Source organism: Fukomys damarensis, unplaced genomic scaffold (genome assembly GCF_012274545.1).
Source record: "Fukomys damarensis isolate Sample0158 unplaced genomic scaffold, DMR_v1.0_HiC HiC_scaffold_37, whole genome shotgun sequence".
NCBI lineage: Eukaryota > Metazoa > Chordata > Mammalia > Rodentia > Bathyergidae > Fukomys > Fukomys damarensis.
This window is the reverse complement of record NW_022900949.1, coordinates 6,846,227-6,872,001: the sequence shown is the minus strand read 5'-3', so window position 1 is coordinate 6,872,001 and position 25,775 is coordinate 6,846,227. Positions and strand designations below refer to the sequence as shown.

The 25,775-nt window shown below is 43.0% G+C and overlaps 3 protein-coding genes across 4 annotated transcripts in view; 1 reads left to right on the top strand and 2 right to left on the bottom strand.

The window, feature by feature from the left end:
• Window positions 1-6,368, bottom strand: part of LOC109117335 (zinc finger protein 709) — a 20,523-nt gene extending 14,155 nt beyond the window's left edge. The window contains exon 1 of the mRNA XM_010634747.3: window positions 6,271-6,368. Within this exon, the coding sequence (XP_010633049.3) occupies window positions 6,271-6,273 (3 nt within the window). The 5' untranslated portion in view covers window positions 6,274-6,368. The remainder of the gene's footprint in view (window positions 1-6,270) is intronic.
• Window positions 6,369-10,644: 4,276 nt separating this feature from the next.
• Window positions 10,645-24,539, top strand: LOC104869710 (zinc finger protein 627-like). Of its 2 annotated transcripts, XM_033759842.1 has the most exons (5): window positions 10,645-10,755; window positions 11,121-11,213; window positions 22,174-22,300; window positions 23,449-23,509; window positions 24,385-24,539. In XM_033759842.1, the coding sequence occupies exons 1-5, from the start codon at window positions 10,753-10,755 to the stop codon at window positions 24,389-24,391; spliced, it is 291 nt and encodes a 96-aa protein (XP_033615733.1). In that variant the 5' UTR covers window positions 10,645-10,752; the 3' UTR covers window positions 24,392-24,539. The 2 variants fall into 2 exon arrangements, with proteins under 2 accessions (XP_033615733.1, XP_033615734.1); XM_033759843.1 differs by lacking the exon at window positions 11,121-11,213.
• Window positions 16,229-16,627, bottom strand: LOC117284517 (small integral membrane protein 30-like). Its single transcript, XM_033759844.1, has one exon. It carries the CDS (start codon window positions 16,456-16,458, stop codon window positions 16,279-16,281), a length of 180 nt encoding a protein of 59 aa, XP_033615735.1. The 5' UTR covers window positions 16,459-16,627; the 3' UTR covers window positions 16,229-16,278.
• Window positions 24,540-25,775: the final 1,236 nt, after the last annotated feature.

Below are 25,775 nucleotides of genomic sequence, written 5' to 3'. Positions count from 1 at the left end.
ATGTGAAATAGGAAGTAAAGGGCTAAAGGTGCAGGGAAAGTGGGAAGGGTGGGGGAGAGGTAATAAGGGAGAGGAAAAAAATATGAGAAACTGAAAAATGGAAATAAAGTGTTTGTAAATGGGGAAGGGAGGAGGGGGTGAAGGGAGGGCAGGGACAAGGGAAAAAAATGAGAATCAAGACCTATTATGTAAAGGTACAGAATCCCAATGATGAATGTAACTGTACTGTATACCTAGATTGTACCAATAAACTCAATAAAAAGAAAAAAAAAAAGTCTATTGGACCAGGGATTTAGTTCAGTGGTGCTGTCACTTGCCTCAAAAGTGCAAGGTCCCAAATTCAATCCCAGGTACCCAAAAAAAGTCTATACAGAATCTCAAAGATGCTAGGGGAGAGAAAAGATAAAAACACAAGGGATAGATAAGCCACTGACACCCACAGCCAAAGTAAACAGCAAACACACCCCAAATCCTTCCAGGATAAAACTAAAACCTGACATGAAAGTCTCATTTACCTGTTTCTTCTTCCTTACATTCAGCTTTCAATTAAAAAATTACAGTGCAGGCCGGGCGTGGTGGCACACCAGCAATCCCAGCACTCAGGAGGCTGAAGCAGGAGGAGCAACACAAGTCTGAGGCCAACCTGGGGGAGGCTGAGGCAGGAGGATCGCTGTGAGTTCAAGATCAGCCTGGGCTACATAGTGAGTTCCAGGTCAGTCTCAACTATACAATGAGACCCTGTCTCAAAAAACAAAAAACAAACAAACAAAAAAAATACAGTGCAAATTAGAAAATTTTAAAAACATAGTTTTCAGAGACAGAGAAAGCCAAACAACCAGTTGAGACACATCAGGTGTGATGGCACAGGCCTGCAATCCCAGCACTCAGGAGGCTGAAGCAGAAGGACCAACACAAATCTGAGGCCAACCTGGGCTACACAGTGAGACCTTGTCTGAAATAAATTAAATTAAATTAAAATAAAGATGCAGAGGCGGTGGAATTGTCAGACCAGAAATTTAAAGCAACCCTAACTGTTAGGACCTGAATATAGTCTGTCCCCACCAAAACATACACTGAGGCTCAGGTCCTATGGTGGTGCTGAGCGGCGCTGGAACTTCAGGGAGGAGTCTGGGGCCAGGAGAGCTCCGCCTTCCTTGGGGAATAACGGTTCCCGGGAACATGGGTCATCACCAGGGCGGTTTGCTGGGAGGCAAACCTGGCCCCTCCCGCTGGCCTGACCCACAAAGCTCCACTGTGCACACACCAGCCCTCCTTCTGCTTTCCGCACGAATGGAGCAGGAGCAGCTCTTACCAGAAATGGGCAGATGCTCACAGACCTCCAGAACTGTAAGGTCAACAAGCTTTTGTTTTTTTTGAGACGATGTCTTGCTATGCAGAACAGGCAGGCCTTGAACTCACAGTGATCTTCTCACTTCAGCCTCCCGAGCACTAGAATTACAGGCGTGTGTCACCATCCTGGTTTATTTTATTTTGGCACAGGGTCTTGCTAAGTTGCCTGGGCTGGCCTCAAATTTGCAATCCTCCTGCCTCAGCCTCTGAGTAGCTGGGATTATAGGTAGGTGCAACCATGCTTGGCTACGCCTCAAATGCAAGGCCCTGGGTTTGATCCCTTGGTTTCAATCTCCCCTGAAGAGGGAGGAGAAGGACAAGGGCCACGGATGTAGCTCAGTGGCACCACACCCGCCTCGCAAGCACAAGGTCCTAAATTCGATCCCCGGTACCAAAGAAAAAGGAAAGAAAATGAGGACAAAGTGATACAAAGCCCCTCCTGAGGCATACGTGCCGTAGGGTCACCACCACTGTGCTAAGGGCTCTAATGGAGACAGTGGAACTTTGTAGTATAAGCAGAACATGGAGTCACTGGGAAAGGATCACAGGGAGTGCTAGGGGAAAAACAACTTTAACTGAAATAAAGAATGCCTTCCAGGTGGGCACAGTGGTACGTGCCTGCAATCCCAGCACTCAGGAGAAACAGGAGGATCACTGTTTGTGGCCAGCCTGGACTACCTAGTCAGATCCTGTCTTTAAAACAAAAAGAAAAACAAAAAATATGGCGCACGCCTGTCATCCCAGCACTCGGGAGGCTGAGGCAGGAGGATCGCTGTGAGTTCGAGACCAGCCTGGGCTACCCAGTGAGTTCCGGGTCAGCCTCCACTACATAGTGAGACCCTGTCTCCAAAGAAACAAATAAATAAATAAATATTACACAAAGTGTAACTCATAGGTAATAGAAATACACCTTTAAAAAGGAACAGAATAACTGAAACAATGCCTGAAATTTTCCTACAATTAATAACACCAAACAGATCCAGAAACAGATCCACAAGAGACTACTAAGTGGGACAAAGATCAAAAAACACACATAGCCAGTTGTGATGGTGCAGGCCTGTATCCTGGCACTTGGGAGGCTGAGGTAGGAGGACCACCGTGAGTTCAATGCCAGGCTGGGTTACACAGTGCGTTCAAGGCCTGCCTGAATGACATAGGAGACCTTGACTTTAAAAAAAAAAAAGCACATATCATAGGTATATTATGCTCAAAATGTAGGGGGAAAAAATCAAAGATTAAAAAAATAGTGGAAGAAGCCAGCAGTTGAAAAAAAAAATACCTTAGTGGGCTGCGGATGTAGCTCAGCGGCGCTGCGCCTGCCTGGCAAATGCAAGGTCCTGAGTTCAATTCCCAGTACGGGGGTAGGGGAGGATTTAGTATAAAGAACAAGAATGTGTTTAAATTGTACTTATTTTCAGAGACCATGCAAATGAGAAGAGTACAGTAAAATAGTAAAGGTAGTGAAGGAGAAAAAACACCCACTTAGAATTCTGTATCAAACAAAACTATCCTTTTAAATGAGGAAGAAGCCTGGAGTAGTGAGCACAGCTGTAATCTCAACTACTCAAGAGGCTGAGGCAGGAGGATTGCAAGTTTGAGGCCAGGCTGGGCAACACACCAAGATCCCATCTCAAAATAAAAATTGAAATAAAAAGGAGGAAGAAAAGGAGGAGGAGTAGGGATCTAAAGACACAGATGAGCTGTAGATTGCTTGCCTAGGATATACGAAGTCCCATGTTCAACCCTCAGCACCACAAACAATAAAAATAAAAAGATCCAGCAGGCAGAAAACCAGTAAAAACATAGTTGAATTGAACAGCACCATCAAAGAAATGGGTGTCATGGAAACCCAGAGAATACTTCTAACTGTAGCAGTCTTTCTCAAGTTCACATGAAACACTCATCATGATACATTGCACTGTAGGACAAAAACAGTTTTTTAAAAAATACAAAAGAAAGCCGGGAGTGGTGGCGCACGCCTGTAATCCCAGCACTCGGGAGGCTGAGGCAGGAGGATCGCTGTGAGTTTGAGACCAGCCTTGGCTACTTAGTGAGTTCCAGGTGAGTCTCAACTACATAGTGAGACCCCGTCTCAAAAAAACAAAAAAATAAAAAAAATAAAAATAATACAAAAACAGGGCCAGGGATTCCGCTCAGTGATTCCACAGCCTGCCTCATAAGCTCAAGGACCCGAGTTCCATCCCTGGTACGAAAAACAAAACAAAACAAAAAAATACAAAGAACAAAAATCATGCAAAATATGCTTTTACCACAATGGTAGCCACCTAGCACTCAACAGCAGGAAGACAGCTACAAAATTCCCAAACGCTTGGAGATTAAATGACACACAGCTCAAGAGAGAAATCTGTAAAGTAATAAAAGGTTATTTCAGGGGGAGGGAGGGAAGGAGGGAGGAAGGGAAAATAAAAAAATAAAAGGAAAAAATGGAAACAAAGCTTCTGCTGAAGAGGGAGTTGAAGAGGGGAAAGGAATAGGAAAAAAAGAAGAATCAAGATATATCGTGTACAGGTACAAATTCTCTATGATGAATGTGATCATCATTTGTATAAAAAGCGTACCAATATGCTGGGGATTTAGCTCCGTGGTGCTGCTGCCTGCCTCACAAGCACAAGGTCCTGAGTTGTACCAATAAAAGTAATTTTTAAAACAGAAAAACATAAGTTATTTCAAACTAAACAATATTAAAATATACCTCATTAAAATGTGTGGGACGCAGGAAAGGAAATGCCCAGAGGGGAATTCATCATGGGACACATACACTAGAAAGGAAGATCCATGATCAATAATCTAAGCATCAACACTAGGAAGAAAAAAAAAAAAGCAGGGGGCCTGGGATTTAGCTCAGGGGTGTCACACCTGCCTGGCAAGCTCAAGGTCCTAAGTTCAATTCCCAGTACCAGAGAAAAAAAATTAAACCCAAAGGAAGCACAAAAAAAAGAAAATAACATTTTAAAAGAGAAATTACAATCAAAAGCTGCTTCTTTGCAAATATCATTCTATTTGATAAGTACAAAGCAAAGCTAATTGACAAAGATGTCAAAAATGCAAATGGAAAAGCTATTGACAAAATCCATCAGGCGTCTGCGACAGGAAAGTGGGAATAGAGAATTCTTCTTGAAAAGCAACACGTATGAGAACCCTAGAGCTAAAATAACCGATAGTGAGAAACCGTATGCTTTGCTGGTAAAATGGGGAATTAAAGAAAGATGCCCCCACCTACCACTCCTTTTCAACAGGATAGCCACAGTATAATCAATGCAAGAAGAAAAGGAACAAAAAAGCTAAACGGATTGGAAAGGAAAAAATGAAAACGTCCTTGTTGTCTGTAATAGGCTATGCAGAAAATCTCAAAGAACACAAACTCCTGGAACTAGGCGGAAACAAAACACACTCAGGCTGAAGGGTACAAAGCATACCTCTGTCTTCTAGCACTCAACTGCTTTTCTTTTTTTACTGCTTTTTTTTTAAAGACGCCTATAACTTAAATCGATCTCTGACAAAAGACCAAAGGCGCTTCAATGGGAAAAGACAGTCATTTCAACAATCAGTTCTGGAAAAACTGGACAGAAAGAAAGAAATAGCAATAAACACGAGTCTAGACAGATTTTACTTACACCTTCTACAAAAATTTTACAAAGGATCATAGATCTATTGAAATATAAAATGCAAAACTATAGAACACCTAAAAAGATAATAGGAAAAATCATCCATGTAATCTTGGATTCACCTACTGCAAGCGTTTGGATACAAGTTAAAATCCATAAAGAAAAAGAAAAGTTTAACTAAAATGAAAAACTCCTGCTCTCCGAAGATTCTCTGTCAAGAAAAAAATAATAATCTAGAAGCGGACTGGGGATTTAGCTTAGTGGTGCCACCGCCTGCCTGGCAAGCCCAGGGTCCCAAGTTTGAAAGGTCCCAAGTTCGACTGCCGATACCAAAAAACCAAAACCAACCAATCAAAAAAGAATGTAGAAGATTTTGTTGTGGGTACTTGAGAGAGGCAGCAGGATGAATTGTATTCTTTAACCAAAGCGTGAGGGTCACACAGGCATTTCTGTAAGCTTCACCCCCCCACACGTAGGTCCTGGCTGAAGGTCCTTTGAGGACGATGTCATTCATGAAATGTCCCCTCCTGGAGGGAAAAGTGGACGCGATTTAGGTTTTGCCTCCTAGGACCATGTTAAACACCAAGGCAGGAAACCGGGGAGGGGTAGCGCTGACCTGCTACTGTGCCAGAAGGGCGGATCACCCAGGAAACTTTGCAAAGCACGACTTGGATCCAGAGGAATCTCCCAGGATGCAGTGGCCCAGAAAAGGCAATGGATGGGGAGGCACAGGGATTTTATGTCACGAACCACTGGGTGCTTGTGCTTTCTCCCTGGGAGCTTGCTTTCCTCTCATAAAATCATCCACACGTAATCTGATCATTCTATTAAATCCATCTGTGCAGAATGATAATGAAAACACTGCATCTGGCTGGAATGCACCGTCCAGGAGAAGCAGCTGATAACTGATGCTCGTCCAACAGAGCAGGAAGCCGCATTTGGGGATGTGGGAAGGGATCGAGGAGTCTAGGGACCACTGCCAGCCCCGAGAGAGGCGAGCTGGGACCTGGGGCCCTGAATCTGAGACCCGCCTCCATACATCCGTAAACTCCGGAGGAAAAGGGGCGACCCCTACAGAGAAAGGAAGGCGTGGGGACCCCAAAGACCGCGGCTCCGGCCACCTCCGAGTCGGGGTCCCCGTGACCCCCGCGGTCCCCACAGACGGCCCCGCCCACGCCACAGGGGACTGGGGACCGAGCGGCACCCTGGACTCTGGAGCTGGGGTGGGGGGCATCAGAGGCACCTCCGGCCAGCTCCAACCAGACCCTGCGCCCCTCGCCTCCCCAGCACTCACCATCTCCCGGCTTCCTCCAGGTGCCTCTCGCTGCCCCCCGCAGTCCCGGGGCCCCCTAAGGTCCTCCAGGGGCAGAGAGAAGCGAGGGGAAGAGCGGCCGGAGCGTAGCGTCCTCTACGCAGGCCAGCGGCGCCGCATCGTCCCGCCCCCACCTTTCAGACTGTGTCTCTGATTGGATGGTTCGTCCAGACACGCCCCCCCTCTTCGCCTGAGTGACAGCGGAGCCGAAAGATGCTTCCTGAGCGCACCCTGAAATAGCCGACGCCGGGAAGGTGCAGCTGAGGTGGGTGTTCGCATTGCGACAGAACTTGCAGTAGTACGCCAAGAGCGGGGTGTTAGCGTGTCGGCCTGCAGCTTCTTCTGGATGCCGGTGCACAAGTGTGCGCAGGCAATTCCTGATTCAGTTTCTGCATAAAGCGAGGCCTTTTGTCCAGAGCAAGAGACATCCAGACCATAGAGAAGGTCAGGTGTCCTTCTGGGCTTGCATAAGGCTGCGACTCTTCTTTACAAGTACTAGGGCTGGGATTTAGCTTAGTGGTATCCCCGCCTGCCTTGCAAGCGCAGGGACCGGAGTTCGATCCCCGGTAGCAAAAAAAGAAAGTTCTTTACAAATACTAAAAAGTGACCTGAGCATAGCTAATTGGATCCACCAACTGTTAAAGCTGAGCCTATCGCCCTCTCCTTTTTCACCACCCATGGTCTCTACAGCTGGCACTGGACCTGTGGTGGGTGAGCTCCCAAGTACTAAACCTGGGTAGAGAAACAGCCAGGAAATACTTTCATGAAAACTGAGCTGTACATGTCGCGCTGAAAGGATACTTACTTTGGATCAGTTTTTCAATCTTCCGAGAGAACTTTGAAATGGAAATGGCTGTGACATCCTTAAGGCAATGCCTATTTTCACTACCATTAGAAAAAAACTAAAGGTTATATAATTTGGGGATAGACCTTGAAAGTCTTAATGCATTTAAGCATTGGATGAAGGACCAGGGATTTAGCTCAGTGGTGCCGCCGCCTGCCTCGCAAGCACCTCAAAGTCCTGAGATCAAACCCCGGTACCAAAAAGAAGGAACTGGAGGAAAACTCCTAATGTATGCGTGCATTTGTTTAAACAGTGTTACCTGAGATGTGTGCACACCTCACGGTGCAGCCCACTGAAGTGTACGCGTCAACAGTTTTCAGTATATTCACATATATATGTGTGATCAGCCTTATTTTTTTAAACTGTGTTGCCCTGCCCAGGCTGTCCTCAAATCCGTGTCCTCAAACTGTTCAACCGTTCCTTCTGTCTCAACCTCCAAAGTAGCTGGAACTACGGACACAGACCACCATGCCAACTACTACAGTCAACTTTAGAACATTTTTGTTACCTCAAAAAGAATTCCCTTCACACTGTAACCCCTAAATACGTACAATTAAAAATTACGGCTGGAGGCCATGTGTCATGGTACACTCCTGTAATCCCACCACTCAGGAGGCTGAGGCAGGACAATCACAAGCTTGAGGCCAGCCTAGGCTTCACGGTGAGTTCAAGGCCAACCTGAACTACATAGCAAGATCCTAGCTCTAAATAAATAAATGAATGAATCAAACCTTCGGTCCATTCAACAATAACTCCCCAATTCCTCCTCCTGGCAAACATAATTCTACTCTTTTTGAAAAAAAAAAGAAAGCTAAGTTGCCTTGGGCCTCTGAGTCTCCTTGACCTGCCTCTGCAGCTGGCAGGCCATGTCCCTGCAGTCATGAAGAGTGACCCACAGTCCCCCGAGCAAAGCAACAGGCGGACGCCAGCAATTAAATACAGCTGACCCAGCTGGCCAGCCTTCGCCACCGCCCTCAGGTCCCTCGTACCCCAAGCGCCCCCTGCAGGGAGCCAACCCACTCCTCCAAGCTTCCCGCTCCGGTCTCCCTGACGCAGGGATGGAGGGTGAGTTTAACACGTGGGCAGCCAGGCAGGCTCTGGCACCTGGCTTCTCTCGCCTCTATTCACCCAGACACCGGTACACGCAATAAAAGGTAGATGATGTCTCAACATCAGGGAGGTGGCCTCTGTGGGGATGGGAAAGGGGTCTGAAGATGGGGAAGATGAGATGCGGGAAAGGGAAACAGATCCAGATGAGGAGTATATGGGCACCAGTCCCCACGATGATGGTGTTTATGATGTGTCACAAATGCATACTAGTAAAAAGGACCACCGCTTACGTACTTCCATTCATACGAAAGTCTAGGATGGGGAAATCTAGTCCCACAGAGGTAGACTCATGACTGAAGGGAAGCTAGATGAGTACAGGCGTTTCCTTTAACGGTGAGAAAAATGCTCCAGAACTGGCCATCGTCATGACTGCATTTTCACTAACACGATGAGCACTGAATGGTACGCTTTTTAAGAGCATTGGAGAGTATGTATTTTTCTCAGCATACGTGTCCCAACATGTAATACATTAGGTATTTTGATACTTGTTCAACATAGGAAGAGCTTCTAGTTTGGTTTGCTTGTTCGTTTGTTTTGTGTTTGTTTTTCCGGTAGCAGGGATCAAACTCAGGAACTTTCAAGGCCGGTGCAGTGCCACTGAGCTCAATCCTCGACCCTATGTAAGCTTTTTTATGTTAACAGAAAGCCAGAGCCATACTGAAGGTAAGATGATGGAGACAGATTTTATGCAAGAAAGCACTGCAATAGGGGAAGAAAGACTGCGGTTTAGAACTAGGCTGAATTCGAAACGCATCTAGAAAAAGTGAGAGTTTCACAGCCAAGAAACACACTGGATCAGATACCAAAGTTGGAGATTTCTTCTGAAACCGGCTTAGCAGGAGTCTGCTAAAAAAATGGATTCCCACGGGCAGGAGGTTTGGCTCAGTGGGACCAGCGCCTGCCTAGCAAGCACAAGGTCTCAAGTTTGATCCCAGATTCCACAAAAATAAATAAATAAATAAATAAATATGGGCTCAAAATTTTTTTTCTAAAAAAATAGATTCCATAAGGAAGTACAGGGGTGGGCATTGTTTGAGAAAAGGTTTGAGGAAGCCCATATAAAGTTTGGGAAAGTAAACAATTGTGACTTCTATCCCTGAAGATAGGGATACAATTCCCTTAGGAATATCATAGCTGCTTACATTTAAAATGACTAAGGGACACACGCCTGTAATCTCAGCACTGAAGGCTGAGGCAGGAGGATCGCTGTAAGTTCAAGATCAGCCTGGGCTACATAGTGAGTTCCAGGTCAGTCTCAATTAAAAAATGAAACTCTGTTTCAAAAAACCAATAAATAAATAAATAAATAAATAAATAAATAAATAAATAAAATGATTTAAGGGGGCCAGGGATTTAGCTCAGTGGTACCAACAATAAAATGAAATAAAATAAAATGACTGAAGGGACCTGGGGTGTTAATTCAGTGGTAAAACCCTTCCTACCATGGACGGAAGATAGGGGTCTGGGGACGTCAAAAGCTGATCTAAAGTAAATTCCTTTCCAGTGTGAAATGCAAACCTCACAGTTTTATCTCACATCTTGAAGTTAATTTGAGAAGCACTTCTGCCTGAGTTAGGGGTGGGGTGGGGTGGGGGATCTACCACCAAGCTCCATCCCCAGCCTTTGTTGTTAAGACGTTAAATTGCCTAGGCTGCACTCCAACTTGCAGTCCTCCTGCCTCAGCCTCCCAGAGTGCTGAGATGACAGGTGTGTTACCGAGCTGGGCTATGATGAGATCACTTTTAAGCATCTGCGTTAAGGGTCAGAGTTCGATGAGTGGCCTTGCAGCCTTAGGCCAGGCCGCTGACCACCGGGGGAACATCTGAGCCCTCTGGTCCAGTTTAGCTTCTCCTGGGGACACTGTGGCTCTGCATTTGCTCCTCCCAGGGTCGTTTAAGAAGGGCCTCGATCTGGAAACTGGGTCTGGAATTACCTGCACACACCCACGTCCCCTTCCACTTTGTCCTGTCTGGCCTGAAGGATGGGTAAGAAAATGGATTAACCGCAAACCTCGTAAGCAGAACCAAGTCGAGGAACTCGGGTAAAAGCCTAGGGGACCCAACTGCCTCACCTTCGGGTAGCCGTCAATCAAGATGGAGTGGGTGGAGCCGCGCGAATCATCCAATGGGAGGGCGTGTTAGGAGTGGTGGGTGGGGCCACACTGAGCAGAGGCGTTTGAACCTTGCCGGAGGGCCGGCCCCGCCTCCGGATCGCGGTTCGCTCGGTCTCCGCTGGCCCCGGGTCGCTCTGCCTCAGCCGCTGGAGTAGACGACGGGACCCCCGGGGGCCCTGGAATGGTGAGCGCGGGGTCAGGCGTCCCGAGAAGGGGCCTCGGAGCCTGGTGGGAGCCGGCCGGAAGTAGCCCTGACTGGACCCGCTGAGCAGAGGCGTTTGAACCTTGCCGGAGGGCCGGCCCCGCCTCCGGATCGCGGTTCGCTCGGTCTCCGCTGGCCCCGGGTCGCTCTGCCTCAGCCGCTGGAGTAGACGACGGGACCCCCGGGGGCCCTGGAATGGTGAGCGCGGGGTCAGGCGTCCCGAGAAGGGGCCTCGGAGCCTGGTGGGAGCCGGCCGGAAGTAGCCCTGACTGGACCCGCTTCGGCCTCGGGGGACGGGAGGGATACGAGGACCCGACTCGGGCCCCTGGGGTCCCCGTTCCTCTTTCTCCGCCTGGGGCACTGCTTCCCCCGAGTTTTCCAAATATACGAGGAGCGGGTCCCGAATCCTCGGCCCCGTAGCTCGCTCTGAAGAGGAGCAACACATCCCTTATTTCCGTTTTCCACTCCTCCACGCCCACCGCGTCCCACACGCCAGCACCTGTATCGGTCCTGTGGGACCAGGTGTGTGGAGGTTCTTGGTTCATCCTCACCTCCTTCCCCAGGCTCTGCACACCAAACGGAGTGGAGTTAGGCAGGCAGAGGTTCCTCGTCACCAACCCCAAACTGCCTTGGCTGTTGTTCCTTCCCCCAGAAAGGTCAGGAGAAACCCCAGGCGGGATGGCGCACACCTGTAATCCCAGCACTCAGGAAGCTGAGGCAAGAGGATCTCTGCAAGTTCAAGCCCAGCCTGGGCTACAGAGCGAGACACTGTCTCAGCAAATAAACTTCGTTTCTGGCCAGTTGCGCCTGTAAACCCAGACTCCTCAGCTCCCGCTCATGGGACCGTTCGTTCTGATTTATGATTTATAGGATGAAATGTTGCCCGATTCTAGAATCATAAAGAAAAGCCAATAGTAGATCTTTGAATTTGTTGTAACAGCATCATTTGACAGTTATCTATACCGCGTTTCAAGCTACGTGCACTATTTTAATTATAATTTTTCCATACAGCAATGGATAAGTTTTAATTGTTTAATAAATTTATCCTATTCCCCCTCAGGCCCCTTCCCCTCCCTATGTACAAAATATTTTTTCCTTCTATTTTCACGTTTTCCTTTGTCCCTTCCTCCCTCCCTCCTCCCTTGTTCCCCTTCCCATTTGAACACTTTCTTCCTACACATCCATTGTACATATCAGTCCTTATTTTCACTTTCAGTTTCTCACACCAGAGACACAATTCGGTATTTAAATATGTGTGTCCAATTTATTTCACTTAAATATGATCTCAAGTTCCATCCATTTAGCTAGAAATGTCTGAAGGTCATCCTTTATGGCAGAGTAGGACTCCACTGTATTAAAAAAAAGTCACATCTTGGCTGGGCAGGGTGCTGCCCGCCTGTAATCTCAGAACTCAGGAGGCTGAGGCAGGAGGATCGCTGTGGTTTCAAGACCAGCCTGGACTACATAGTGAGTTTCAGGTCAGTCTCAACTATATAGTGAGACCCTGTCTCAAAGAAAAAAACAAAAAGAAAAAACAAACAAAAATCACATCTTTATGCCCACTCATCAGTTGATGGGCATTTGAGCTGTTTCCAAGATTTAGGCATTACAAACTGTGCTGCTTGGGTATGCATATATTGCTTGGTATGATGCTTTTAATGCTTTCTCTCTTTTTTTTTTTTTTCTTTTCTTTTCTTTTTTTTGGTACTGGGCATCGAACTCTGAACCTTGCATTTGCCAGGCAGGTGCAGTGCCACCAAGCTATATCCGCAGCCCTTGATGCTTTTGATTGTTTTGGGAAGATACCAAGAAAAGATGTATCTGGGTCCAATGGAACCTCTAGTTTTAGTTTTTTTGAGGAATCTCCACACTGATTTCCACAGTGACTGCACCAGTCTCCACTCCCGCCAATAGTGCAGAAGGGTTCCTTTTTCCCTTTCTTTTGGTTGATTTCTTGATAGCAGCCGTTCTTTCTGGAGTGAGGTGGAATCTCAGCAACGTTCCATTTGCATCTCTCGAATGACCAGTGATGTTGAACACTTTTTCTTATATTTATTCGCTGTTTCTAGTTCTTCATCTAAGAAGTGTCTTGTCATTTCAGATACCCATTTTTGGATTGGGTCTTAAATTTGAGGGGTCTGATTTTTTTTTTTGAGTTCTTTATATATTCTAGAACATAGTCCTTATCTGACGAATAGCTGGTAAAAAACATTCCTTTCCCACACTGTGTGTTGTCTCTTCACTCTGTTTTGATGGATCCTTTTGCCGTGCAAAATCTTTTTAAGCTTTAAGATGAGGTCTGTTGTTGATTCTTTGTAGTATTTCCCATGAGGTCTGGTTTTCATTCATGAAAACCTATTCTCTCTTCCAGCAAATTTAGTGTTTCTGTTTTAGCATTTAGATCTTTGATATATTTCAATTTTAGGTTAATATGTGGTACAAGACATGGGTCTAGTTTCAGTCTTCTGCATGTGCAAAGCCAATTTTTCCAGCACCATTCATAAAGAGATATCTTTCTCTTTGGCCCCTTCACCAAAGATAAGGTGGCTGAGTCTGTCTGGAGTTGTTTCTGCATCTTCTAGTTTGTTCCCTTGATCTGTTCCAGTAGTCAGGGATTGTAATACCCCCAGCCTTGCCTTCGTTGCTGAGAATTGCCTTCTGGTTTGAAATGAATTTTTGGATTATTTTTTCTAACTCTGTGAGGTATGCTGTTGGGATTTTGATTGAGATTGCATTGAATCTGTGTGGTAGTTTTCACTATATTGGTTCTTCCTATCCAAGAACAGGATCTCTTTCCATTTTCTGATATCCTCTTAAATCTCCTTTTTCAGAGTACTAGTTTTCATTGTAGAGGTCTTTTACTTCCTTCATCCGCTTGATTCCTAGATATTCCTTTTTTTTTTATGCTGTTATGAAAGGGATTGTTTCTCTTAATTTCTTTCTCATGAGTCTGTTATTTGTGTACAGGAATCCTAAGTCTTTTGGTGGAGTTTGGGGGGTGTTGTACGTACAGTGTCATGTCATCTGCAAATAACGATAGTTTAAATTCTTCCTTTCCTATCTTCATTCCTTTTATTTCTGTAGAGTTTTGGACCTTTTCATAAACTTTTTGTGCATCTACTGAGAAGATTGTAAAGTTTTTGTCCTTGGCTCTGTTAATATGGTGTATTACATTTCTGATTTCTATATGTTGAATCATCCCTACCTACATCCCTGGGATGACTCCAACTTGGTCATGGGATATAACTTTCTTGATGATTTGCTATATTCCGTTTGCCAGTATCTTATTGAGAATTTTTGCAACTATGTTCATCAGGGAGATTGGCCTGTAATTCTCCTTTATGGTTGGATCCTTCTCTGGTTTGGGAATCAGGGTAATGCTTGTATTTAGGAATGAATTTGGGAGTATTGCTTTCCTTTCAACTTCATTAGTTTGAAAAGTAGTAGCATTAGATCTTCTAAATTTCTTGTGGAATTCGGTAGTGAATCTGTCAGGGCCAAGGGGCTTTTCTTTGTTGGTAGGTTTTTAATTACATATTCAATTTCATTCACTGATATTGGTTTATTTAGAATTTCTATATCTTCTTGATTCAGTTTTGTTAATTCATATGTATCTAGGAATCTGCCATTTATTCTGTATTTTCCATCTTATTAGAATACAGGTTCTCAAAGTAAATTGTGATGACCTTCTGGATTTCTGCAGGGTCTGTTATGATTTCACCCTTTTCATTCCTAATTGCATGGATTTGAGTCTTTTCTTTCTCCTGTTTTGGTAAGGTTAGCTAAGGATTTGTCCATTTTATTTAATCTTTCAAAAAACCAACTCCTCAATTCATTGATTCTTTGTATTTTTTAGTCTCCATTGCATTAATTTCTGCTCTAATTTTTATAATTTCCTCCCTTGTACAAGCTTTGGGTTTGAGTTGCTCTTCTTTTTCTAGAAGCTTGAGGTTCAACATTAAGTTGTTTATTTGAGCCCACTGTGTTTTCCTGATGTGGGAATTCACCATTATAAATTTCCCTTGTAGGACTACTTCCATTGTGTTCTGTGAGTTCCAATATGTTGTATTGTAATTATCATTTAATTGTAAAAATTATGCTTTCTTCTTTAATTTCTTTTTCTTTTTTTTTTTTTTTTTTTTTGAGACGGGGTCTCACTATGTAGTTGAGACTGACCTGGAACTCACTATGTAGCCCAGGCTGGTCTTGAACTCACAGAAATCCTCCTGCCTCAGCCTCCCAAGTGCTGGGATGACAGGCATGCGCCACCATGCCCCGCTTTTCTTTAATTTCATCTGTGACACATGGATTGTTCAGGAGAGTGTTGTTTTATTTTCATATGTTTATGAAGTTCTTGTTGTTTCTTTTGCCATTGACTTCCAGTTTCATTGCATTCTGGTCTGATAATATGCATGGGATAATTTCAGCTCCTTTGCACTTACTTAAGCATGTTCTATGAGCTAGTGTATGGTCTGTTTTGGAGAAAGTCCCATTGCAGCTGAGAAAAATGTGTATTCTGATGTTGTTGGGTGGAACACTCTTAGACATCTACTAAGTCCATTTGTTCAAAAGTTTGGTTCAATTGTAATATTTCATTGTTGATTTTTTTGTCTAATCTATTTGTGACAATGGGGTTTTTTATTTTTATTAAGTTTATTGGTACATTTTATGTATACAGTGCAGTTATATTCATCATTGGGATCTTGTACCTTTACGTGACTTATCTTGGTTCTTATTTTTCCCCATTCCCCAGCCCGATACTGTTTCCAAGTTTTTCCTTTTCACATATTTTTTTCTTTTCCCTTTTTACCTTTCTCCTACCCCTCCCACTTCCTCTACTCTGTTAGACCTTTTCTTCTATTACACAATACCAATTATACATTTTTGATCCTTATTTACACTTTTAGTTTTTCACACCAGAGAAACTATTCCATATTTACACATGTGACTTATTAATTTCACTTGAGTAAGGCCTCAGTGTGCATCCACTTAGCTATAATCTCTCTATAGTTTCTCATTCTTTATTTTTTTATTTTTATTTTTTTAACATAATAGATTTATATTTAGTATAGTAATGTACTTCTCAGTGAATATTGATTTCACTCAATAGTAAAGGGTTTTTAAATTGTAGTAAATTAATTTTCCATTTGTCAATATAAAAGGCATTGTAAAAAAATTAAATATTTTCTTCATTCCAATATTAGATACATTGAATATATTCTTTTTCTAAATGTTCTCCACCCAAAGATAAAAATTTCAATCTTGGCTATTTGATATCTAAGTACAATAATAACTTGCAAAATAAAATAAAAATCTAAAAACATGAAAAAAAAGACTCAACATTTCAGGAGGCAGTGACTGGAACTAAACACTAGTGATTTGGAAGATTCTGAGCAAGAGCTTCCTTAGTCCTATTTCATGTGCTCTGGTAATACTGAAATTATAAAATATTACTTATCCATTTTAAGCCATGTTAAATCTTTGACCTACTTTCTAAGTAACAAACCATTGGCTGCATTTTTCAGTGCATTATTTGTTATAAAGAAAACATTTTTTCCCACTTACCAAATACTGATTTGTTCCCCTTTCTGTGGGAAACAACCAAGAATGTGAAAAACCCTATTTGCTGTTTGTTGGTAACTATAGAGACCACAGCTCAGGTTGGATCTCAGGAGTAGGAAGGTTTTCAGGGTGAAATTTGACTCAGCAGGCCCTTAAAAGTCACATTTGTCCATTTCTCTTTCGTGCATACACCCCTAAGCAAGCACAAATGCCGGTAATGCTGAGAGCCACACCTAACAAGAGAGCGATTGCATCTCCAGCTTCTCCTGCTTCAACAACAGGCAGAATCAGAAGTAGTGAAATGACCACCAAGAACAACTGTGTTGAAACTGAGGTCATGATGTTGGGATGCAGAAGACTGAAGGTTCCAAAGAAATAATGTATGTAAAATTCTATCTGACTTGAAATTCTCCTTTTGGATCTCCGGACGCTGTGGCTAAGAAGTTACACGTGACACGGCCTTTTGGGAAGCAGCCATTATAGGAAAGGCGATGAGGGCGGTGTCTCCAGCCTCATTTGTTATTAAGAGAGACATTCTTTATGGCTGAGTAGTACTCCATTTTATTACACACACACACACACACACACACACACACACACACACACCCTTCTTTAACCAGTCTCCACTTCTCCAGATGATAGGCAATTGGGCGTTTCCAAATTTTAGCTATTACAAACTGTGCCACTATAAACATGAGTGAGCATATGTTGCTGTGATATTATTCTTTTAATTCTTTTGGGAAGATACCCAGTAGAGGAATAGCTGGGTCAAATGGGTCTTCTAATCCTAGTTGTTCGAGGTATCTCTATATTGACTTCCACAGTGGTTGCACCAGTCTGCACTACCACCAACAATGGAGAAGGGTTCCTATCTCCCCACAACCCTTCTGGCATTTATTATTGGTTGATTTCTTGATAGCAGCCATTCTTTCTTGGGTCAGATGGAATCTCAGTGTTGTTTTCATCTGCATCTCTCAAATGACCAGTGATATTGAACATTTTCATATGTTTATTTGCTGCTTTTACTTCTTTGTCTGAGAAATGTCTGTTCATTTCAGATGTCCATTTTTGACTTGTGTCTTTATGTTTGAATGTGACAGTGGGTTTTGAGGTCCCCCATTACAACTGTATCAGTGCTTATATGATTTTTCATGTCCATCAATATAATCCATATTATATAGTTGGATGTGCTGCTATTTGGTACATATATATTTGATTGTTATCTCCTGTTGGATTGTTCCCTTTACCAGGATGTAGTGACCGTCTTTGTGTCTCTTAATCATTCTTGGCTTAAAATCCACTTTGTTTGTAAATAGAATCACTACCCCTGCTTTTTTTCTGCATTCCTGTCAAATGGAATATTGTTTTCCATCCCTTGACTTTGAGGTCTGTGAAATTTTTTTTTTTTTTTTGGTTTTTTTGAGACAGGGTCTCACTATGTAGTTGAGACTGACCTGGAACTCACTATGTAGCCCAGGCTGGTCTCGAACTCATGGTGATCCTCCTGTCTCAGCCTCCTGAGTGCTGGGATTACAGGCGTGCACCACCACGCCTGGCCTGAATTTATTTTTGAATTGTGTTTCTTGTATGTAGCATATTGTTGCATCTTGCTTCTTGATCCATTCTGTCAGTCTGTTTCTTTTGAGTGGTGAATCGAGACCATTAACATTCATGGTTATAACTGATATATTATCTTATGTCTGTCATATTAATTTCCTGCTGTTGGCTTCCTTCTTCCCTTTTCTGTTTAATTTCTTCCCTTGCCTGGTGGATTCATTGTTGGGGTTCGTGGAATTGTTATCAATATTGTCTCCTTCTAGAATACCCTTCAGAACACTTTAGAGTGCTGGTTTGGTGGTCATGAATTTCTTCAGGTGTTCTTTGTCATGGAATTATCTTATTTCTCCATCAGTCTGGATTGGAGGTTGTTTTCTTTTAGGGTGTGAAATACTTCACTCCAAGCTTTCCTTGACTTGAGAGGTTGTATTGAAAAATCTACTGTGATTCTGCTGGGCTTTCCTGTATAGGTGGTTTGTTTCATTTCTTGAATACCTTTTTAATATTCTGTCTTTATGTTGAATTTCCGGAATCTTGACTATTATATCCCTTGGGGAAGACTTTTTTTTATCATGGCTAATTGGAGTCCTGTATGCTTCACTTATCTATGTCAAATTCTATTTCCCCGTTTGGGAAGTTTTCTGCCATTACTTCTGTGAACAGGTTTTTTTATGTCATTTGTGCTGTCTCCTGCTTTTTTAGTGACTCTGATCAATCTTATGTTATTCTTCTTTGCATTTCCTAGAAGCTACTGGATTGATTTCTCGTGGTCCCTTGCTATGTTTAAGAAATCTCTATTTTTATGATCACTAACTGCAATCCTGTCTTCTAAATCTGATATTTTATCCTCACATTGGCTTATTCCGCTGCATATACTTTCAGTGGAGTTTTTAAATCTCCTAGATATCAGTTTGAATCTGTTTCATGGATTCTATTTCTTTCCTATGTTGAGCATTTGTTTCCCATCATGTTCCTGAGCGCCTCTGTTTTTTTCTGTATCTGTCTAGAGTCACTAAGCATGTCTTTCATTCTGGTCACCAACTCTGTAGTTATCTTGGGAATTATTTCTGCTTTGATTTTTTTCTAGAGCCTTGTTCATCTGTTTGTTACTTCTGCTGTTACCACTTCAGAGAGTCCAGGTGGGTGGCTTTCAGATTGTTCCACTTCATTGTCCCCAGCATGTGCCTCTGGAGAGCTGAAAGTCTGGGGTGGGGGTGCTTCTTGTTTCTTTTCTTTTTTTTTTTTTTTAAGTTTGATTCCTGAGTTGATGCTTGTAAGTTGCTTATGGCAAGTAACTTTATTGCCAGTATCCAGAGACCTTAGGAAATGACTACTTCTCAGAAGCATCTTCCAGGTGTAGCTGGATTTGGGGTTTTGAGTATGTTGCAGGATCTTACTCTTCAATTTATTGGGGATGAGAAGTTTCTGCCTACTTGACCCAGTTGCCAGTTCTTTAGCACTGGCCTATGGAGGTTGGGGGGATTGAGGTTTTTTTTAAGACCCTTAGGCAATCTCAGTGTTGGTATACCAGGAAGAACAACTAACTGGCGCAGTTGTATCACCTTGGCTAAAGTAGTACAGTCAGCAATAACAGTAGCATCCGATACAACCTAAAAAATGACAAACTGTGGTAATTATTAATTGGCTGCCTTTACCTGTATGAACTAGATTTGTGGTTGTGTAACAAAATCTAAAATGAATCCAAAAATTGTATTCAATAAAAAGCCCTTAATGTAGCAATTTTATTCTTAGGGAAGAAGATTTAAAAGAAGTTGAGGGTAAAAAAACAGAAATAGAAGAAGTGGAAGAGATCAGAAACAAGGTTGGAGGACAAACTTTAGGAAACTGGTAAAGAAGACAGGTGGGAGAGAGAAAAGGAAAATATAACCAGAACAGAACAACAACAGAACTAGAAGCCATGTTCAAACAATAAGAAAAAAATCAAAACAAAACAAGAACCAGAAATGAGAAAAAAAGAGTAAAAACACAAAAACATCCAATTCAAGGTGCGCCTCTGCTGTCACTGTTAGGCATTGTAGGCAAACAAAATCCAGAGCCAAAATGATTAATCCCAGGAAGCTAGCTCCAGCTTCACAGTGGTGTAGTGGATAATCCCAGCCAACCTGCCCCTTTAGTTCCTCTGAAGTTCAGGCCAGTTTCTGGCTATGAGGCTGGAACTGGATTCCTTGAGCCTACAGCAGTCGATGTGTCACCCGCTCCCTGAGCTCTTGCTGACTAACTCAGCTCCCACACCAAGGCACTGGGAGCCACTAGATGGAGTCCATCCACGTGTATTCTGAGTTCTGAGCTCAGGTGGCCCCTGTCCAAGATGACCTCCAGCCAATCACCCACTCCTGTGTGAGGTCTGAATCAGAATAACTCACCAGCCACTGCAGTCTGGTGTATCCACTGCTCCACTCCACTGGTGTATTTCTTCTTGGAGGCCTCTGAGGTCACCAGCAGTCACTTTACATCTGCAGGTTCAGGCTGCCCTTTACTCAGCGAGAATCCAGGCTCTGGGAGAGAGCTCTGCTTGCTACCTCCCTCCTCTTTGTTAAAGTCTCTCTCCTTACTCTCCCTGTAGACTTCAGTTCTGGCCTCAGATCCTTCCTGGGCCTCAGGGACCCTTTTCCCTCCTCTTCCTCCTCAGGCTGCAATATTCCAGTGTCAGGACACCAAATTTCAGTGAGGCTCACTCTTTGCTGCTTAGTACTCTGCCACCTTCTTGGAAGTCCTCTGGATAGCCCTTTTAAAAACATTTATTTTTGTTTGAAAATATTTTACATGAAAAGCAAGCAGAGAATAACTACCCAGCACTACAGTAGGTGTATAAAATCCTTGTGCCTGCCTAGCTGGGTGTGGTGGTAGCCACCTGTCATCCCAGCTCTGTGGGAGGCTGAGACAGGAGGATTGGAACTTTGAACCCAGCCTGAACAACTCAGTGACTTAGCAAGACCCTGTCTGAAATTTTTGAAAAAGAGTTGGGGATGTAGCTCAGTGTGAAGGCCCTAGGTTCAATCCCCAGTTCAGTACTGCAAACAACAAAACCTCCCCTGCCAGTATATTTCTTAGGCAGACCTAAGAAAGCCTCTTTGGGGTACAGCTCCTCTTTGATGGTTGTCTTTTTATGGTTGAGTTTTGGTTTTGCTTTTGGTTTTCAGTATTATCTCTCCAGTGGTTTTTTTTTTTAATTGAGTTTATTGGTACATTTTAGGTACACGGTACAGTTACATTCATTATTGGGATCTTGTACCTTTACATGACAGGTCTTGGTTCTCATTTTTTCCCCTTGGTTGAGTTTTAAGAGTTCTTTGGTAACTTTAGGTCCCAGCCCTTTATCAGGTAATAGTTTCATAAATAATTTCTACAAGTGTGTGGCTTATCTTTTCATTTTCTTACCATTATCTCTTGTAGAGCAGGAATTTTTCATTTTAATGAAGTCAAATTTACCACTTTTTTCTTTCATGGATCTTGCTTCTGGTATTGTATCTAAAAAATTCTATCTCCAAATTTAAGGTTACATAGGTTTTCCCTTGTGTTATTTTCTGTAAAGTCTAATAAGTTTTACTTTTAGATCTACCCTCCATCTTGTTAATTTTTGTGAAAAGTGTAAGGCCTGTGTATAGATTTCTTTTTCTTGTTTATTCTTGTTTGGCTTTGATGTTGTTGTTCAATGTGGATGCCCAGTTTTCCAACACAGCAGGTTCTGACTACTTCAGGAAAACATGGCGAGCTGGGCTTCTTGTGTAGATGTTGGGAATAGAAGAAAAAGCATATGTAATTTTTCATTTTGTGTTGTTACTCATTAAAACCTAATCCTAAAGCCGGGCACGGTGGTGCACACATGTTATCCCAGCACTCGGGAGGCTGAGGCAGGAGGATTGCTGTGAGTTCGAGACCAGCCTGGGCTACATAGTGAATTCCAGGTCAGTCTCAACTACATAGTGAGACCCTGTCTCAAAAAACCATAAAAAAAAAAAAAAAAAAAAAAAAGCCTAATCGTAGGGCTGGGATTTAGCTCAGTGGTTCTGCTGCCTGCCTGGCAAGCCCAAGATTCCAAGTTCAATCCCCAGTACAAAAAACAAAACAAAAACTAATCCTGGTTTGACCCTGTGGCTCACAGGGTATGGAGTAATTTGTTTCATTATACAGCATTACTCCAAGTGCAAATTGGACTCTACCAACTGACAGTCATAAGACCTGTAGTGGCGACAGTAAAAATGTAGAGATAAATCCGAATGCACAATGTGTTATTAAACTCATAAAGAAGAGGGCTGGGGATTTAGCTCAGTGGTTCCCAAGGTCCTCAGTTCAATCCCTGGTACCAAAAGAAAAAAAAATAAGGAAGAGTGTGGAAAGGGAATAAGAGTTCTGGTGACCACTTCACACACTAACCGTTGAAGGCCACAGAATCATGTGTAACCTTCTTATGAATTGAATATAGATTCCTCGACCTGTGTCACTCATGTTCTTGCATACAAATTTGGGGTATTTCAGGACTCAGTGGCTCTTGAGGATGTGTCTGTGAACTTTACCCTGGAGGAATGGATTTTGCTGGACCCCTCCCAGAAGAAACTCTACAGAGATGTGATGCTGGACACCTTCCAGAACCTGGCCTCTATAGGTAAGGTGGCATCGTTCTTTCAGTAAGAGGGCAGTGTTTCTTTCTTATCCAGAAGAGGAATGCTCTGTCAGGTTTTGCCTGTGGAAAGGTGACCTGTTTATTAGATAAACCAGACATGGCTACCGCTTTGTCAAAAGGCAAACTAAGAGTGAAACTTAAAAAAAATTACTTGAACAATCAGTGATTTATGAGTTCGGAAGCACTGGACTGGAGATAGTTTTAGCTCTGCCAAGGGAACACAAGGGTTAGGTTTTATACTGGAAACACAGAAGCAAAGAAATATTTCATTGATAGCTGTTGTACAGTAGCATTATTTGCTCTATCCAGGCTTTAAAAAGTCCCCAGTAATATGTTAGCTGGTGTCTTTTTTGTGGGGTGGGGGAGTGCTGGGATTGAATCCAGGGCATGGAGCATCTAGGTAAGAACCATACCACTAAACCATGCCCCCAGCCTTTTTTTTTTTTTCCAGTACTAGGAATTGATTGACCCTAGAGCAGTGGAGGTGAATGCCACAGCAGGCTGTTTGTATCACTGAAAGCTCTAAAAGGTTCGTTATCACTGACTTAGAACCTCCCACTAAGCTACATCCCCAGGCCATTTTTTAAATTTTATTTTGAGACAGGCTCTCACTAAGTTGCTCAGACTGGCATCAAACTTGTAATCCTCCTGCCTCAGCTTCCTAGGTGCCTGGGATTATAGGCGTGTGCCACTGTGCCTGTCTACCAGTTAGTGTCTGGCAGCTTGCATTTCATTTTTCTGGAATATAGACATTTATAAGAAATAATTCAAGTTAGCTCCTCTGTAGTCCTAACAGTTTTGGAGACTGAGACAGGAGGATTATAAGTTCGAGCCCAGCCTGGACAACTTAGCAACTTAGTGAGACCTTGTCTCAAAACAAAAACAGAAAAGAGCTCAGTGCAAAGGCCTGGGTTCAGTCATTGGTACCACAAAAGAAGGAGAGAGAGAACAGAAGGAAATATTAAATTTTGCCTGTTTGCAAATTAAGCAAGGTGAAGGTTACTAATGAGACCTAACTCACTTTGTCTCTTTAGAGATTCTTCTAGCCTGGTCTCTGTTCTAATTTACTTAACAACAGACTACTAATTTTTCTATAATTTCATAAAGATTATTCTTTATTCGTATTTCAGGAGAAAAATGGGAAGATCAGAACATTAAATATCAGTTGAAAACCCAGGAGAGCTGTCTAAGGTAAGTGGTACTCACAGGAGGAAGCAGTGTCCCAAGAGGCAGTCTCAGTATATCATGGAGCTATAAGAGGATACATAGGAAAGAAGCTCAGCTTCAGCCTTATTTATTTAGAGGTACTGGGCTTGAACCTAGCAGTCCTCTACCAGTGAACTATCCCCTGCCCTTTTTTGTTTTTGGTACTGGAGATCAAACTCGGTCCTTGTGCTTGCAAGGCCGGTGCCGGAACCACTGAGATAAATCCCCGGCCCGTATTTTTTATTTTAATAGAGGGTTATACTAAGTTGCCCAGGCTGGCCTAGAACTTGTGATCTTCCTGCCTCAGGTTCCCAAGTAGCTAAGATTACAGGCATGCAACACCACACTCAGCTTCATTTGAATAGAATTGAAAATATTTACAGGCTGTGATGTGTTATTCAGTATTTTCAAAACAAGTTTATTTGGAAAGTGTTCAGAAACCACACTTATACATGTCATTGTTTTGACTATAGCTATGCACGGCCTTTTTTTTTTTTTAATTGGGGATTGAACCCATGGCCTCACCCACACTGGTCCAGGCTCCTGCCTGTCAGCCTCCCAGAGTCTGCGATTACAGGCATGTAATTCATGACAAGGTCTCCCTGAATTTCTCAGGCTGACCCTGAACTTGCAATTCTTCTGCCTCAGCCTCCTGAGTAGTGGGGATTATAGATATGGGCCACTGCATCTGGCTCTGGTCACGCCTTGCAAAACATTTCAGGGTATTCACTGTCAAACATTCCGACAGGGCAGAAGTTTTATGTATTTTCTAAAAGTGCTAAAAATATACTACTGATGCCTGTTAGTGAAGGTGAAATCATTTATAAGCTATTACTAATGCCCTTGTCATTTTTTTCCAGCCCTTAAATGGTAGAAAAAGTCTGTGGGAGCAAAGACAATAATCCAAGTGGAGAAACATTTAGCCAGATTCCAAATGTTAATCTAAACAAGACTACTAGAAAAAAACATGCAAATGTTGTGTGTGTGGCATAGTCTTCATGCACCATCCAGCCTTTATTAGGCCCATCACATCTCACACTAAACTCCAATCCTATGAGTATTGGAAGTCAAGTAAGTGTAAGGATCGAGACAGTGCCTCCAGTTTTCTTCAGTCCTCTCTTAAACGTGAAAGGACTCAGCCTGGCAAAAAAACATGAATATAAACAATGTGGAAAAACCTTCATATTACACAAATTATTTCAGATACAACTCACCCTGGAAAAAAAAAAATCCTATGAATATGAAAACTGTGGTAAAGCTTTCCACTGGCCCAAATCTCTTCAAAACATGAAAGAACTCATTCAGGAGAGGAGCCTTGTACATGTAAAGAACATGGGAAAGCATTCATTGCTCCCAGTACATTAAGAGGACATGGAGTAACACACGCTGGTGAGAAGCCTTTTGAATGTAAACTGTGTGGTAAAGCCTTCAAGTTTCCTAGTACCTTTCAAATTCATCAAAAGACTCACCCTGGACAGAATCCCTGTAAATGTGAGGAATGTGGGAAAGCCTTCAGCTAGCGCTCAATGTTTCCAGTACATCTGAGACTGCACACCGGAGAGAAGCCCCACGAGTGTAAGGAATGTGGGGGAACATTCATTTGTCCCTTTACCTTAAGAAGACATGGGGTAGCACACTGGTGAGAGGCCTTTTGAATGTAAGCTGTGGTAAAGCCTCCAAATGGCCCACTACCTTTTGAGCACATGAAAGGCCTCACACTGGAGAGAAGCCCTAGGCATGTAGAGTGTGGGAGAGCCTTCCAACATCCCAATTTTCGAATGCATGAAAAGATTCACTGGGAATAAAAACAGATGTAACAAACACTCTCACTGGAATAGGACACTAAAAATGTAAGCATGTGGTAAGTTTCTCATTTGTGCTTTTTCCTTTAAAATTCGTAAAAAGAATCAGTGGAGAGCCGATCTATGAGTATAAAAAATGTAGTCAGGCCTTTCCTGGCCCCGTTCCCTTTGTAGACATGAAAGAACTCACAAAGGAGAAAAAGCCTAGGAATGTAAGGAATTCCAGAAAGTCTTCATTTTTGTACAATGGTTTCAGTTCTGCTAAACCACAATGGAGACGCACCTTAGAAATGTGGAGAAAGTGGAAAGCATTGATTCCTCCCAGTTGATTCCAGATACAAAAAAACCGCTGGAGAGAAGCCCTATATATAAAAGCAGCGTGGTAAAACTTCAGGGATCCCTCAAGATTTCATGTACACCTGAGACTACATGCTCGAGAGAAACTACAA

What these genes read in the sequence shown, in the direction of transcription:
- LOC104869710 (XM_033759842.1), top strand. An exon ending in TTGTTCCTTCCCCCAGAAAG is followed by an intron (nt 11,214 to 22,173) that starts GTCAGGAGAAAC and finishes GGGGTATTTCAG; the next exon opens with GACTCAGTGGCTCTTGAGGA. An exon ending in CCAGAACCTGGCCTCTATAG is followed by an intron (nt 22,301 to 23,448) that starts GTAAGGTGGCAT and finishes TTCGTATTTCAG; the next exon opens with GAGAAAAATGGGAAGATCAG.
- LOC117284517 (XM_033759844.1), bottom strand. Translation starts at nt 16,458, where the DNA reads ATGACCTCAGTTTCAACACAGTTGTTCTTGGTGGTCATTTCACTACTT.